Source organism: Globicephala melas, chromosome 2 (assembly GCF_963455315.2).
Source record: "Globicephala melas chromosome 2, mGloMel1.2, whole genome shotgun sequence".
NCBI lineage: Eukaryota > Metazoa > Chordata > Mammalia > Artiodactyla > Delphinidae > Globicephala > Globicephala melas.
Genome location: NC_083315.2, coordinates 12809403 through 12825489, shown reverse-complemented (window position 1 = coordinate 12825489; position 16087 = coordinate 12809403). Strand labels below are relative to the sequence as shown.

At 46.6% G+C, this 16087-nt stretch overlaps 1 protein-coding gene across 3 annotated transcripts in view; it reads right to left on the bottom strand.

The window, feature by feature from the left end:
- Window positions 1–1228: 1228 nt before the first annotated feature.
- Window positions 1229–16087, bottom strand: part of PIP4K2A (phosphatidylinositol-5-phosphate 4-kinase type 2 alpha) — a 335262-nt gene continuing 320403 nt past the window's right edge. For 2 of the 3 annotated variants that reach the window (XM_060292946.1, XM_030837149.3), the window contains 3 exons: window positions 7468–7711; window positions 5321–5424; window positions 1229–2817 (listed from right to left, as the gene is read on the bottom strand). In XM_060292946.1, the coding sequence (XP_060148929.1) occupies window positions 2737–2817; window positions 5321–5424; window positions 7468–7711 (429 nt within the window). In that variant the 3' untranslated portion in view covers window positions 1229–2736. Of the gene's footprint in view, window positions 2818–5320; window positions 5538–7467; window positions 7712–16087 lie in introns of all 3 variants that reach the window. The other variant, XR_009560777.2, reaches the window with a different exon arrangement.

Sequence of the window (16087 nt, the reverse complement as noted above, 5' to 3'; positions counted from 1 at the left end):
CCAGTGTGTGGAGCTGAGGTAGATGTTTGAGGGTGTGTCTGGCATGTTCCTACTGGCACAGTTCAGCTGGGTGCCGTCTTCCGTGTTCATCTAATGTTCTGTGAGGACCAACATGCATGCAGCAAATGTGAAAAGTGCATGGCGCTCAAATGATTCCCTCGCATCTCAATCGCGTTACAACAGTTACGCATTTTCAAAACAAGTGCTACAGCTGAACTGTGTTTGCTCACCTGGCACCAGTGACAATGGAACGCTCTAAAAAGCCTTCTAGCCACCAATGGTGTACCAGTAAAGTTCCAAAAAAACGCTGACACACAGAACTATGGTTGGTAAATTTAAAAAATAAGACTGTGTAACTTTAAAGGGTATTCAGTGAAGAGATTTCTTTTCTCTGTCCGTCTTTCAGTAAGTTGATTTTGTCATGGAAGTCTCTATCATTTATACTAATAAACTAGTTCACAGGTTGAAGGCAAAGCTCTAGTTCGTGAAAAGACTCAATTTTACTTTTACTTCTTCAGGGATCAGCTAAAGACACTCTTAGTCCCGAGTATTTAAACTTTGTTTGCAATAGAGAGACACACAATTGGGAGAGAGACACACAATTGAGAGAGAGGCACAAAGGCTCCACCTTGTGAGTCATCAAAGTGCTTTATTTTGTAAAGCCTGGCTCATGACTGGAGTGTACTGTTAGCACTAGGAGATACAAGGCAAACTTCCTCACTCTGTCCGAAGAGTTGATCAACAGAACGGATGACAGAGACTGTTACAGACAAAAATAAAGCATTTTGTAAACTTCTAGAAGCACACACGGATTGGCCACAAAGGAAACAGTTACTCAAATAATGTACGGGTACCTTCTCTTTACTTCAGGGTCTCGCTTTTGTAATCCTGGATCAAAGAAACTACAGCATAACTTCAGAGCACTGAAAGGGACTCAACGCCAGAATGAATGGTGGGCGGGGGGGGGAAATACTAAATCACCATCTCAATTAATTTAAACACAAAAAATACAGATTTGTACAACAAGGTCACAGTGCTGTTGACATCGTCCGTTGAGGATAACATATCTCTGTGAAGTCAGTTGCTGCTGGCTTCCCAGGATGCCGGCTGCTGTCACCTGGTGTTTTCTGAAGTAAACCCACATACGTTGGGCACAGTTGCAGACTTGATAAGCCCTGAAGGAAAGTCACTGGCAGAGGCAGTATGGTGCGGGGTATTTGTTGAGCTGTAATTACTGAGGGGTGGATTTTTTTTTTTCTTTTCTGAACCTGCCTACAAAAATCATCTCACGTTTTAAACAAAGAATTTCAAAGGCACAGCTTTAGCACAGTGTATGAGTTGATAACCTACTCTAAGCAAGTCTAATATTTTAGCTTGACACCTTTCAGAAAATGCCAGGAAGTTGGTAAATACATGATCGATGTTGGAAATTTATAACTTGATTAGACACAGTCAGCACAGTTTAGGGCAATGAACTTGTGTAACCAGATCTGGGTTAAACATTTTCTTAAAAAAAAAAAAAACCATTAGGTTGATAAATGTGCATCGGAGGAAAACAACCCTTTTCCTTTTACTGTAAAAGACCGCCTACCATTAAAATGTGACTGCAGGATACACTTCAAAATATGACAGACATTTCACCTACACTGTAAAGTGACTTTACATGTAAACTTCAAAAATCACATGCTGTACATTAAATTTTTAGATTCAAAAATATCCCTGTTTTCCTAATAATGTAAACAGTAATATTGAGGGTTTCAGTTAAAGGCAAATTCATAACAAAATACCACTGTTTAACTGGAAAATTGAGGGTTCTAAATGCTTTGCTCACCTTCCCACCATGGGAGATGTAGGTGCCATTGCCCAAAACTGCACTTTTCAGGTAAGCTTTATTTTTATTTTGTAGCATTAATTACTATGTTGCAACGTAAGAGTGTGTCAGTGAAGAAGCTCCAGGCAAGAAAAGAGAAGTAAGCAGTGTTCCTGGGCATATTTACTGAGGTGAAAATGTACAGAGAGAGACACTAGGGGCATCAGCTTCCTGCTGGAGGAGGGACCTTTGTCCCCAGACACCGTGAGTCCCGACACCTGAACCAGGATGCGCGGGAGATGCCAGCCTCCTCCGTCCAGCGCCCGGGGTGCAACTATTAAGGAGTGTCAGCGTGCGTGGTAGAAGTGTAACATCTGCAGTAAGTTTTTTTTCCTTTTAATCACCATCATTATTATTATCATCATCATTATTATCTCCATTATTATTACGATTACCGTCTCACATCTTTCAACTCCAAAAGATAAACTGATCCACAGTTTCTCGTGTGGTGCCAACCTGGGTGGTCTGACATCGCATCGCCTTCTCCCCTCCCCCCTGCATGTGCTCACTCACTCACTCACTCATTCATCCATTCATCCACAGCTGGAATCAGAGGGTTACTACTCCAAACACACTCTGACCGAAGTCGGTTTCCATCAACCAATCCATCAGTTTTTAAGATGCTCACGTGCGCGTGCGCACGCACGCCCCCCCGCCCCCCCACATACACACCCAAGTCAGAAATAGCTAGAGTGATGCTGGGAAATATCAGGTAGCTGTTAAAGCAAGTAGTCCCCAAATCAGTCATCTTGGCCTGAAGATGTAAACGAGGAGGTGTGCTTCACTGAATTTGGTTTTCATTTTTCCTGTGCCGAAGCCACCTCTGTCCTTCCCACGCTCACGTCCGTCTTCGGCCATGCAGGACGTTACGTCAAGATGTGGCCAATAAAGTCCAAAAAGCGCTTGGAATACTGTTCTGGGTTCACGGTGGAGATCTCCGCACCAGCCTGGGCAGCGTGAGAGGAGAGGAACAATGACAGAATTACTATCAGTAGCTGCAGGAACTTCCACTGCAGCTGAATATGAAGCCAGTCATTTTCAAACCTGTGCAGCCTCTACTCGTAACTCAGAATAGCTTGGATATTGGTCTGAATAGCCAAGGCTCTTAGGAATCTGTGTGTGAAAACGAGGCAGAGTCGTAGAACCAACAGATGCCACTGTCACACACACTGTGACTGCTGCCACTAAAAAAAAAAAAAAAATCCAACCAACCACGTTTGAGATGCTCCCGTCAAATGTGGAATCTGCGTGGCCTACGTTCAGAAGCCACGGGAGGATGCTTCTGTTTCTCAAGAGAGCAGATTGGAGATTCCTTGAGAATGACACAAACAGCAACGTTTGGCCAAAGGGAAACTCCAATGGCAAGGACACAAGGACCGTGTTCATTTTTCAGGACCGAGGTAAGCGGCTGGGTGCTCAGAAATGAGGGGCGACGGCCACAGCAAGCAGGGGCGGTGTCAGCTGCCGGGGCTCTTTCCTGGCCCCGTAAGCAGGCGAGACACAGCGCTGTGACTGCGTCTCCCCCGGAGGGGCACGGGCACGGGGTACCATCGTCCCCGTTCACAGAGACCTGCTTGGAGCTGGGAAGCTGGCCCCTCGCAGAGGCTCAGTGGGGGGTTTCCTATGACAAGAGCACAGTAGGGCCAGCAGACCCCCCCCCAGTTACCAGCCAGCCTCCTGAGCTACAAAGGTCAGGACCAGAGTTTTACTAAGTCACCAGAGGCTGTTTTTACACACGCAGCTCACAGGAGAACCTGTCATTTCCAAGCCTGGCCTGGGCCCCTGGGATCTCCACGGAGGAGCCCCAGTTTTGAAGGCAGAGAATGGTTCCCAGCAGCAGCTCGACACAAACTGCACCCAGCTTTAGGCCGTGTGCCGTGTCTCGGAGCTGAGCTGGTGACTTACAGGGGAGATGCAAATGAAGCCGTGTTTGCAATGGCATGTTTCCAGCTGCACGTGGTCTGGAATATCACAGCAGGTTTGAGGAGGGGTGGGAACAAACACGGAGCGCCCCCCACTGTTCAGTCTGTTCACCACAAAAATCTCATCAATAAGCCATTAGGACCCCTTCATCAGCTGGCGGAACTGAAGCGCCAAAGCGCTTCCTCCAGGTCACACGCTGGAAAGGTGAGATAGGATTCTGGCCCAGCTCTGTCCTTGCAATACACCCAGGTGGTCCAACCAGAGAGGAGCATCAGAATTACCCGAGCCTCTTAGAGGCCCCTCCCCCAGCCTCCTGAGCTGGACTCGGAATCAGGGAAAGGGGTGGTGCATCTGTCAGGCACACAGTTTGCAAATGGTGCTCAGAAGGCCGCGGTGCCGACCCCCGTGTGAGGACTGCTGTGTACCCTTCTCTCTGACCGATAGAGGATTCTTAACGCGTTCGGTGGGCTGGGTAGGTCGTGGTCCGTGCGCTGCACACAGCAGGCACACCAGAAATAGTTGACGGTGTGACTGAAATATTTCTGTGGCAAGTGGGGTATGGTGTTAGGCTGGGTCCGTTGCTGACACGACAGCCTGTTTGACTTTAAAATAGAGAAAAAGAGCCTTTAGTAGCGGTTGATGTTCTGCGGGGTGTTGGTCGGCTCCACACTGTGGGGAAGCATCTCTCCTGCCAGTGTGAACGAGCCAGGGCACAAGTTCATCCCTGTGGGATGGGGTCTGTGGCCTTTCTGGCGCGCCTGAAAGCCAAAATGGATCCCTGCGATGCAGACACAGTGCAGACTCACGACTTGTGAAGTCCAGCCGGCCAGGCGGGCCTCACTGGGAGATCTGGGGGTGGGGCTGGGTCCTGAGGAGCAGCCCTCCCTCTACCACTGCCTAGGACGCAATCCTGGCTGGCAAGTAAGCTCTCGCCCTCAGTTTCTTCACCTGTAAGCAGGAGTGCACTGGTTTTCCCTCACAGGCTCGTCCCGGGGACTCAACAAGTTACCATAGGCCGGGACACTGAGAATTCTGAGCAAGGACAGCAAAGGTGAGGGGTTCGTATTACTCAACTTTGAGCCTGCACTCAACAAATTTCCGTAGTAGAAAAAATTACAATCTGCTGTGCGGAAAGGAATATAATATTGTGTATCCTGGAAGCATCTGAAGCAGAGAATAGTGCTTCAGTTCTGAACATTTCATATTAAAACACTTAGTTGTCATCATTCAGCCCTTTTGTCTTTTGAAACATTTTTCGAACAGAAAAGAATTTGTGTAATATTCTCACGATGCATGTGTCTGTTAATAACCCCGGTGGGGAAAAGAAGAGCCGCGCCGGGTTTAAGTGACTTGGGAGCGGCGGTCCGAGCGCGTGCTGCCTCTGACTCCGCATCAGAGCGTGACCCCTGCAGGGAACCAGAGCCAATGAAGGCCTGTGGGCAGCTCAGCGGAAAGGAGCGGACCTGAGCTGGTCCCTGCACGACAGGAAGCAGGGAGCAGAGAGGGAAACCAAACGGAGATACTTACGCCGTGTTTAACAGTTTTTGCAGCGTGGGCAGCTTTCTTTTTTGCATCATAATGAGTCAGAATGTCAATAATTGCCATAAAGTACACCTCCTTCCTAGGCGAATCTGTAAGGGATGAGAGCGATGATTGTGGGACAGGTGATGACAGCACCTGGAAGAGTGCGAGCTGCAGACGGAGGAAGAGGCGAGGGATTCAGTGGGGCGGGGGTCGAAGGGGTCTGAAAACACAGGCAATAGAGGCTTTTCAAAAGTCTTGCATATCCCTGTGAAACAGCTTAACTTTCTGTCCCCAGTTCTCTCTCAATTTGAAAAGTAAAAAAGAGAATATAACCTCAGGATATCACCAGTAGAGGTGCAAGGCTGAGACTGTTTTTGTTAATCTTCATTTTCTTTAGTGATTGTGTATTGCTTTGGTATAAAGAAAAATGCTATTTAAAAAATACTCTAAAACAAGTAGAAGTAATTATGCTCCCTAATACTTTCTACCATTACATACTGTTCCTAATGAGCTGTTCACTAATTCTCATTGGATCTAGTATCAGAACTGGATAAAGGCATATATCACCTACAGTACCCATCTTCTACATATTTCCACAAATATGATGCTGTTGCAATTATGAATAATACGAAAAAGTACATTTGACTATATCTGATTTTCTGTGTTGAAGAAACAATTTTGCTGAGCAAAATAAAAAACGTAACAGGCTTCCCTGGTGGCACAGTGGTTGAGAGTCCACCTGCCGATGCAGGGGACACGGGTTCGTGCCCCGGTCCGGGAAGATCCTAGATGCCGCAGAGCGGCTGCGCCCGTGAGCCATGGCCGCTAGGCCTGCGTGTCCGGAGCCTGTGCTCCGCAACGGGAGAGGCCACAACAGTGAGAGGCCCGCGTACCGCAATAAATAAATAAATAAGTAAATAAACATAACTCAAACTCACCTGGCTGCTATGCCATGAGACATTTTTTTAAACAATGATGGACCACAATTTTTATTACTCAAACAATCAGAGGCCTGCTTTTATCTCTAAATTTTTTTTTTCCATGTATAAGTAGCTAAGGTAGCATGTAATATTCCTACAAATATCTGATCACCCAGATTTTGAGGATTAAGATGGATCTTGGGCTTCCCTGGTGGCGCAGTGGTTGAGAGTCTGCCTGCCGATGCAGGGGACACGGGTTCGTGCCCCGGTCCGGGAAGATCCCACATGCTGCAGAGCGGCTGGGCCCGTGAGCCATGGCCACTGGGCCTGCGCGTCCGGAGCCTGTGCTCCACAACGGGAGAGGCCACGACAGTGAGAGGCCCACGTACCGCAAAAAAAAAAAAAAAGATGGATCTCACTTTAGAGAAGAGGGCCACAGACACCTTAATGGGGGAAAGAGCAGAGGACAGACACAGCAGCAAATTGGAGATTCTCATCCCACAGCCTGGGCCAGCTTCAGCACTCCTGAGAAGGAAAGGGCTGGTAGCAACGAGGTGCCTGCCCTACACGAGGTCCACAGCGGGTTTGGAGTGGATCATGTATGTACCTAGCTCAGGATAGACTTGTGACACTTGAGATCCACATAAAAGAGAGAGAGCTAAGAAAAAGAATATTTTAAACCATTCCTTATATGGTATGGACATTTACACAAGCATGTGCATATGTGTGTTGTGTATGTACAACACACACTTGTGTGGTTTCACTCTGTTCCCTCAACATCACACAATTCAAGGACCTCATCACATTACAGTTCAAAACCAGAGGTTACAGTTACCTTTAACATACTTTGTCCCGAAATCAATTGATTGGGACTCTTGAGAAGGAGTCTTACGGGGCAGCATGCGGGTTTTTTTTGTTTTTTGTTTTTTTGTTTTTTTGCGGTACGCGGGCCTCTCACTGTCGTGGCCTCTCCTGTTGCGGAGCACAGGCTCCGGACGCGCAGGCTCAGCGGCCATGGCTCACGGGCCCAGCCGCTCCGCAGCATGTGGGATCTTCCCGGACCAGGGCACGAACCTGCGTCCCCTGCATCAGCAGGCGGACTCTCAACCACTGCGCCACCAGGGAAGCCCCAGGGCAGCATGCTTTTAACCGGGGTGATGATTACCAGCAGATCATGCAAAAAGAAAAATCCAACCAATGGTAAAAAGAGTTGATAGTAACTCAACTTACTTTCATGGCATTTAATTCCATAAACATCAATGTTTGGATCAAACTCGCCGGGAGCCAAGGGCGGTGAGCTGTTGAGCGTATTTCCAGGACTGTCGGGAGGGGTTCCAATAGGGTGGGTGCCGTCGCTCTCCCCCTCCTCCTCTCCGTCGTTCTCTTCACACTCCACTTCTTCCTGTTCGGCTCTCTCCACATCGTGGATTCCCACCAGGAGGCTGTAGTCCATGAGCTTCAGCTGGGCAAGAAACTGGAAGGTGGGAAGCGACATGGTCAGTTATGCCTTAAACACAACCCCAGAGTTAAAGACAGCAAGCTCACAAAAGGGCGGCAGAGGCGAGAAGGTTTCCCCAGGAGCAGCCAGGAGCCTCTTTAATGGTGCTGTCACGGTCCCTGGAAGTCTCTCCAGCCAAAGCTGTAGCCTCGCACTTCAGGCTGGCTCAGAGCCAGGATTACCTCCCTGAGATGCAAAGCGGGATGCTGGGAGGGATGCATTTATCACGTGGAGGTCGTACTACACCAGAGAGCAAGAGAGCAAGGAGACGCAGGGAAGAAAACGTTTCTCCGAACAATTAAGACTGGCTAATGGGGAAACCAGGGACCTCCCACGTAGCTTCCAGGGGAGCCCCTGAACGGCTTGAAACGCAGCACACTCTGTGGAGGAGAGTATTATGCCGTCCATCACAAATGAGCACAAGCATCAGTGTCCCAGCCAACCAGCAAATGCCTGTGTCTCTGCTCAGCGCTGCCCTTCAGGCCTGCTGGGGGGCTTCCTTCTGACGGAAGCGGGAGCCGGAGACGCTCCTCCATCACCCCCTCCCGTGCCTAGCACAGTGCCTGCCCCGACCGACCCCCTTTATCTGGGGGCTCTCTCTGGCCCATTCCCCTCGCCTCCACTGCGTACCCTGGATGCCCTCCAGAGGTCTGGGCACAGCTGGAGAAGCTGGATTGCCGGGTGGCAACATCTCCCACCCACATGTGTGTAGTGGGTGCAGCGTGGGTGGGGCTTGGTCGGGCCAGGTCCTGCTCCGCTTGCAGGGTAACAAGGCAAAAGCCCCCTTGCCCCATCCCTGCTTCTCCCTCTGGGCCCTTGGAAGGTCCCTGGGAAGTGGCAAAGGTTGCATGCTGCCTGAACTTCCCCTTCTGGTCATTTGGCAAGGGAAGAATTTGATCTGGTCACGCCCCTGCCTAAGACCTTTCAGTGGAGTATCGTTTCTCACAGGGTGGAAACAAACTCTAACACTGTCCTCGGGACCTGGGTAGTTTGGCCTCATCGCCTCTCGGGCCATCTTGAACCCTGTGCTGGCCTCTGGCCCCCTTACTGCGCTCCTTCACCTCCCACTTGACCTTCAGGTCTCAACTGCAGGGCACTTGCTCACGGAAGCCTGTCCCGATTCCTGCCGGGCATGTGTGCACTGCACACTTTCCCTTAAGGACACCTGGTTTAGCTGCACACTCATTAGATGACTTGAGTAACTTCTATCTTCCCCAAACAGCGCAGCCCCGTGAGGACCGGGGCTCTGGCCGATTTTGCCCTTGAAACTGCCATTATTAGTCAAATCCATCTCACCTGCCTTCACTAATCAAGGTCTTTTAAGACTTGCATGTCCTCCAAGGGGCATGTAGCCTAAACAGTGATATCTGCCCAGCTGCTTTCTAGAAACTTGGAGTCAGCTGTGTCTAGTTTGAGCTTAGTTGGTTGAGACTGGATAGGAACACTGACCCTCCAACTGGGCATGCGTGAGGGTCTTTTCACACGTGCAGAGGATGGAAAGCTCCACCCTTGGATCGCGCAGAGGCCAGTAGCCTAGTTAAGCCCGTGCAGAAAGCCGACTCCCCTACCTTTTCCCAATCGCCTTTCCTCACGCTCCCCGGGCTTCAGGCAGCACTGCTGCTGCTTGTCCCATAAACACCTCGAGCCCCTTGCCTTGGGGAGGCGAATTTGAGATTTGCTCTTCCCGCTTGGCTGCCTTGCGAACAAACCCTCTCTGCTGCAAACTTCAGCGTCTCTGCGTTCGGCTTGCACGTCGGGCACAAACGAGCCTGGTTCGGTGACACCCTCGCTGCACTCCTGACTCCCAGGTAAGTGATGTTGCTACTTGGTATTTATTGAACAAGAGAACAGGATGCCTGCTGCTTCTTCCCCAGTCCTCCTTACCTCTCCCTAACTTTCCCTGACCCTTTCCTCTAAGACGAATAACCACCCAAACCAAATAAAAACAAAGAACAACAAAAAGACCTTCCTTTGAGACTGCAAGAGGCAGCACCTACTGGAAGCAAAACGAGACGATTTACGATATATATATATATATATATTTTTTTTTTTTTTCGGTACGCGGGCCTCTCACCGCCGTGGCCTCTCCCGTTGCGGAGCACGGGCTCCGGACGCGCAGGCTCAGCGGCCATGGCCCACGGGCCCAGCCGCTCCGCGGCACAAGGGATCCCCCCAGACCGGGGCATGAACCCGCGTCCCCTGCATCGGCAGATGGACTCTCAACCACTGCGCCACCAGGGAAGCCCCATTTATGATATATCTTTGCTCTGCAGAGCAGAATCTCTCTTTAACACGTAGGTTTGTTTGACCTTCAGACTGGTGACCGTACAAATACACTATCAGGTGTGCTTTATGTATGAGAGTCCAAAAGGGACTGCCTGTAATTAACCTGCTAAAGGTCAGGCAGGGAAGAGGTGACGACCAGGGCTGAACTGCCACATGAAGTAGGATGGGTCTCCAGGCCCACGTCTTCCCCTGGCACTTGTGCTGCTCTCACAACGTCAGCCAGGCCCAGAGCTCCTTTCCTGGGTCTCTGATCTGTGGTCAGACCACTGCTTAGGCTCCTCTCCCAGTAAGGAAACATTTGTATTCAATAAATAGAAGTGAAGTTAGCTCCCAGCATCACCCACTAAACTATCAGTGAAATGAAAAATGCATCTCTTGACAAGAAGTTGTTCTGACATACTCAAGGTCAAGGAACCCAGTTGCAGCCCCAAATGGGGATTATATAAGAAATGGGGATTATATAAATCTTCAAATCTGTGTGGCTGAGACAGAAATGGAAAAGACCAAGGACAGCACAGTGGTTAAGAGTGTAGCTTTTGCTGATAAAGGTGACCCATTAAAGTATCAGATAATCCTAAATAAAAATGTTAAAAAAAGTTTTGGAGTCAGGTGGGCAATTGAATTTTATGTTACTAGCTCTGTGCCTTGATGATAAATTCACCTCTCTGAGCCTCAGTTATTCTAACTATGAAATGGGACACCACCACTAAACTCACAGTGGTGTGGAAAGGATTAGAGGGAATGTAGTGGAGGCCATGAAAAGTGCCTTGCGTGTAACAGTGGGTGCGGTTTTATCATTGTCCGTGTGGTAAAAACCTTTGTTTCATCAAGTAGGTAACTTAAACATGGGGATGGGCTCGAGTGAGGTGGGCCAAGAGGGGAGATGTGCTAAAGAGCCCATTGACTCCTCAGCTCTTACTGTCATAAAACGCCGTTTAAAATCTCTTCTAAAGTAGAGGGAAACACAAGGCAGCAGCAGACCTGAGATTCTTGCTAGAGAAAGTCCCTGCTGGGCATCACAAAACTACTGTGGGCTGAAGATGACAGACCCCAAAGAGAAGAGGGGTTCAGGGCCCCCTGGAGGGTCTACCTCCAGCTAACATTAGGAACTTAATGCACATTTGCTATTTTCTGTCATCCCTTTAAGCTTCTAACTCAAATCAGTGATTTCTAAATACATAAGGTTTCAAAGCATGAAGATTTAAAAATCTTTATAATCTCTAGGTCCCATGCTTTCCTAATTAATAATTATCCACCAGACCTTGATCAGCCTCTTTTTCCCTCGGAATATCCCACCTAATCTGCTTCCTTCATAATTAATTCCTCATTATACCAAATCTGAGCTAGTACCTCCCTCAAGGTTTTTATGAGCCCTGTCACACACAAACCCTTCTAGAAAACTGTGGCTAAGGAGCTGTTAATAAACTCTCCTTCTGTGTGTTGTCTTTGGAGAAATGTCTGTTTAGGTGGTCTTCCCAGTTTTTGATTGGGTTGTTTGTTTTTTTGTTGATGAGTTGTATGAGCCGTTTGTATACTTTGGAAATTAAGCCCTTGTCCGTTGCTTCGTTTGCAAATATTTTCTCCCATAGGTTATCTTCATTTTGTTTATGGGTTTCCTTTGCTGTGCAAAAGCTTGTAAGTTTGATTAGGTCCCATTTGTTTATTTTTGTTTTTATTTCTATTGGCTTGAGAGACTGACCTAAGAAAACATTGGTACGATTTATGTCAGAGAATGTTTTGCCTGTGATCTTGTCTAGGAGTTTTATGGTGTCATATCTTTTAAGTCTTTAAGCCATTATGAGTTTATTTTTGTGTATGGTGTGAGGGTGTGTTTTAACTTCATTGATTTACATGGGGCTGTCCAACGTTCCCAGCACCGCTTGCTGAAGAGACTGTCTTTTTCCCATTTTATATTCTTGCCTCCTATGTTGAAGATTAATTGATTGTAGGTGTGTGTTTTCTTTCCTGGGCTCTCTATTCTGTTCCATTAATGTCTGTTTTTGTGCCAGTACCACACTTTTGATTACTGTAGCTTTGTAGTATTGTCTGAAGTCTGGGAGGGTTATGCCTCCTGCTTTGTTCTTTTTTCTCAGGATTGCTTTGGCAATTCTGGGTCTTTTATGGTTCGATATAAATTTTAGGATTCTTTGTTCTAGTTCTGTGGGAACTGTCATGGGTAATTTGATAGGGATCACATGAAAAGATGCTCAACATCTCTAATTATTAGAGAAATACAAATCAAAACTACAATAAGGTATCACCTCACACCAGTCAGAATGGCCATCATTCACAGGTCTACAGATAGCAAATGCTGGAGAGGGTGTGGAGAAAAGGGAAATCTCCTACACTGTTGGGGGGAATGTAAATTGGTGCAGCCACTATGGAAAACAGTATGGAGGTTCCTCAGAAAACTAAAAGTAGAGTTGCCATATGATCCAGCAGTCCTACTCCTAGGCATATACCCAGACAAAACTATAATTCAAAAAGATACATGCACCCCGTGTTCATAGCACTATTTACAATAGCCAAGCCATGGAAACAACCTAAATGTCCATCAACAGATGACCGCATAAAGGTATGGTATATATTTACATACAGTGGAATACTACTCAGCCATCAAAAAGAATTAAATAATGCCATTTGTAGCAACATGGATGGACCTAGAGATTATCACACTAAGTGAAGTCAGAAAGAGAAAGACAAATACCGTAAGATATCACTTACATGTGGAATCTAAAATACGATACAAATCAATATATCTACAAAACAAAAACAGACTCACAGATACAGACAATAGATTTGTGGTTGCCAAGAGGGGTGGTGCGCGAGGGAAGGAGTGGGAGTTTGGGATGAGCAGAGGCAGACTATTATATATAGAGTGGATAAACAACAAGGTCCTACTGTATAGCACAGAGAACTACTGATATATTCAGTATTCTGTGATAAACCATAATGGAAAAGAATATGAAAAAGAATATGTATAACTGAGTCACTTTGCTGTACAGAAATTCACAAACAACACTAAATCAACTACAATAAAATTTAAAAAAAACTTCTTTACAACAGATTTGAATTTACTTTTTACTAAGTTTATTAACACACTTGTTCTGCTGAATCACCACCTCCCAACACATCTGTGATGCAGGATTAAAATTCCAACCATCCCTATTTCGGTTATATTTAATCGCTTGTTGAAAGCCGTAATAATCCTCTCTTGGAGTACTTTATCTGAAAACAGTCTCATCTATAACATCTGCATGTTATATCAGCAGTTTAGGAGTGTGGCTGCCAGTGGCCTCAAATCCCAGTCTGAATTTAGTAGCTGTGTGTCTTTGAGCAAATTACATAGTGTCTCTGGGCTCAGTTTTCTCATCCATAAATTGGGATAACAGCACTCAGCCTCAAGGAGTTAGAAGAATGAAGGGAGAGAATGACTGCACAGGAAGGACTTACGCTCTACACGCTCTGTAAGTGTTGGCCGCCAACCATCCTGCTACCCGCAGTGCCCCCTCCCTACCGCCGACCCAAGACGTGAGGGATGAGATGGCCTATGATGGGGCGGATGCCACAGGACACAAAGCACAGTTTTGCATTGTGTGAAATTTGGATCCCAGTGTGAGCCGACGAGAGATAAGCGTGGGCCCTGGTCAGAGCGGACAAGAAGCGGGTCAGAGGGCAAAAGTGACTTCTCACTCTCCGTAGAGTGCTTTCTTCTGGAGAAAAGCGTTCACATATACTCATGTGTAAAGCTATCAGAACTAAAGTACTTTGAGCGGCATATGAATAGAACAGAATTTCAAACGCAGAAAAAAGCCCCTAGGTTCTAATTTTCCTACAAAAATATTTACTGAGCTGTAGTAAACTCATCTTTTACTTAAAGCATTGAGTCAACCCCCAACCCCCAAATCCTGTACTTAAACAGGCCGGCCAGCTAAATTAGAAAGCATGGACCTGATGGAAAAATGAAACGAGATTACATTCTAGTCTCATTATCAAGATCAGATGTCAAGCTACTTCACCATAATTACCTGCTTAAAAATTTAATAATGCTTCTGCATGAATTTCAAAACTAGACACTTACCGACCATTGAGAATTTATTAAAATGAAAGAACGCCTTATGCCCTGCCTCCAGTTCAACAAAACAGCTAAGTGCGAGAGCCATGGATGGGGTTAAAATTATCCAAATCCTCTAATCAAGACACTGTTAGAGACAACGAAAGGGCGAAGAGAATCCTTGTGTAATTCAACTGTAAATTTGAACGGCTTCAGTTACATTACTTGTGGGGTCTAAATAGCATAGTAATATACAGCCGACAGAAAAGATGAAAACCATCTTTCTAGCAGATCAGATAACCCAAAGGCCTATTTACCATAATTGCTAAAACAATATGATTCTTGGGATCAAAGACTTGCAGAATAATGAATAAAATTCTCAAAGAGCATGTCTACCTATGTCACTTTGTTATCAGATCAAGTTGACCCCAAAGTAAAAGGGAAATACTTAGCTAATATGCATTTTAATAAAAACCACTGACAACTGAGGAAAAATAAATGCTTAATAATGAGAAACTGGAGAAAAACTTTAAAAAAAAAAGACACTTGTATCCTTCATAAATAACCAAAATCTAGGTTCTAATCAAAGCATATACATGATGTAGGTTAAAGTGCAAAAAAATTTCTTAAAATAATTTATAACCTAAAAATAATCATGAACTAATTTGGTCAGTCTGCATGTCTTGCAATGAAAGATGTTAGAAGATTAAAAAGAAAATTATAATACTGCTTCTACCCTCATGGGGGATATAATCTAATCCATGACATGTGTTCTTTGGCCCAAGTCATTTTGTTTGGGTTCTTTTTTTTTTTGGCCATGTGGCTGGGCTTGCCGGGGGGTGGCGTCTTATTTCCCTGACCAGGGATGGAACCTGGGCCCCGGCAGTGAAAGAACCGAGTCCTAACCACTGGACCGCCAGGGAACTCCCAAGTCATTTTGTTTTTAATGACACAGGAAAATCTTTCCACAAAGCCTCTCTGAGGAGCAGATCTGTACTGGTATGTGGAGAACTGTACTTCAAAGTTAAAAAAACCAAAACAAAAACTGCACACACATGAACAAAAGTAACAGCTAAGAGGGCTTCCCTGGTGGCACAGTGGTTGGGAGTCCGCCTGCCGATGCAGGGGACACGAGTACGTGCCCCGGTCCGGGAAGATCCCACATGTCGCGGAGCGGCTGGGCCCGTGAGCCATGGCCGCTGAGCCTGCGCGTCCGGAGCCTGTGCTCCGCAACGGGAGAGGCCACAACAGTAAGGGGCCCGCGTACCGCAAAAAAAAAAAAAAAAGTAACAGCTAAGAAAAACATAGCTTAGTAACTGTTTAAATTAGAACTCTCCTTGCACTGTTTTGTAACCTAACAAACTTCAAGAAAAGAACGTTTTTCCTGAATTTATTTCTAGAAGAATTATATATAAGGAAGTTCGGTGGGAGAACTGCAATGCCATTACAATAAATGGAAGACAGGGAAAGGTGTATTTTTAATTCGTAAAACAGCATTTACAAAGAGAGCTCCATTACAGACTCAAAGCCCATTTCCACATAGTATTTTATTTCTCACAACATCCCCCATGACCCTGGTGTCCTAAACTGCCTTTGTGCCATTCCCATGCTGTGGCAAGGCTGTCTTGATGGGCCCAACGTCACTAACTCCACAGAGGCTGGCTCAAATATGAAGCACTAAGCAACTGAGGCTGGGTTTTGCAACACCAAGATGTGGTTCAGATGGAGAAATCCCCAAATTCAGGTAGTTACTCTCCACTTGTCGACACGCTGTGCTCTTTGACAGAATGCCCTCAGTCCCCTCGGCCCCAGCCCTGGCTGCCGTGGGCAGTCAGTCTACCCCCCTACCCAACAGAGAAGACGGGTACCGGAGGGAGGGGAGACCAGAAGACGCCGCGTGCTTGCTTTTGTTTGTCCTCTAAAGGGGGGAGCTGCTGAATTGGCACACTTCTCTTTTAAACCAGATCACATATGAGATATACCTGTTTATATCTGCTTTGGATAATGTACAA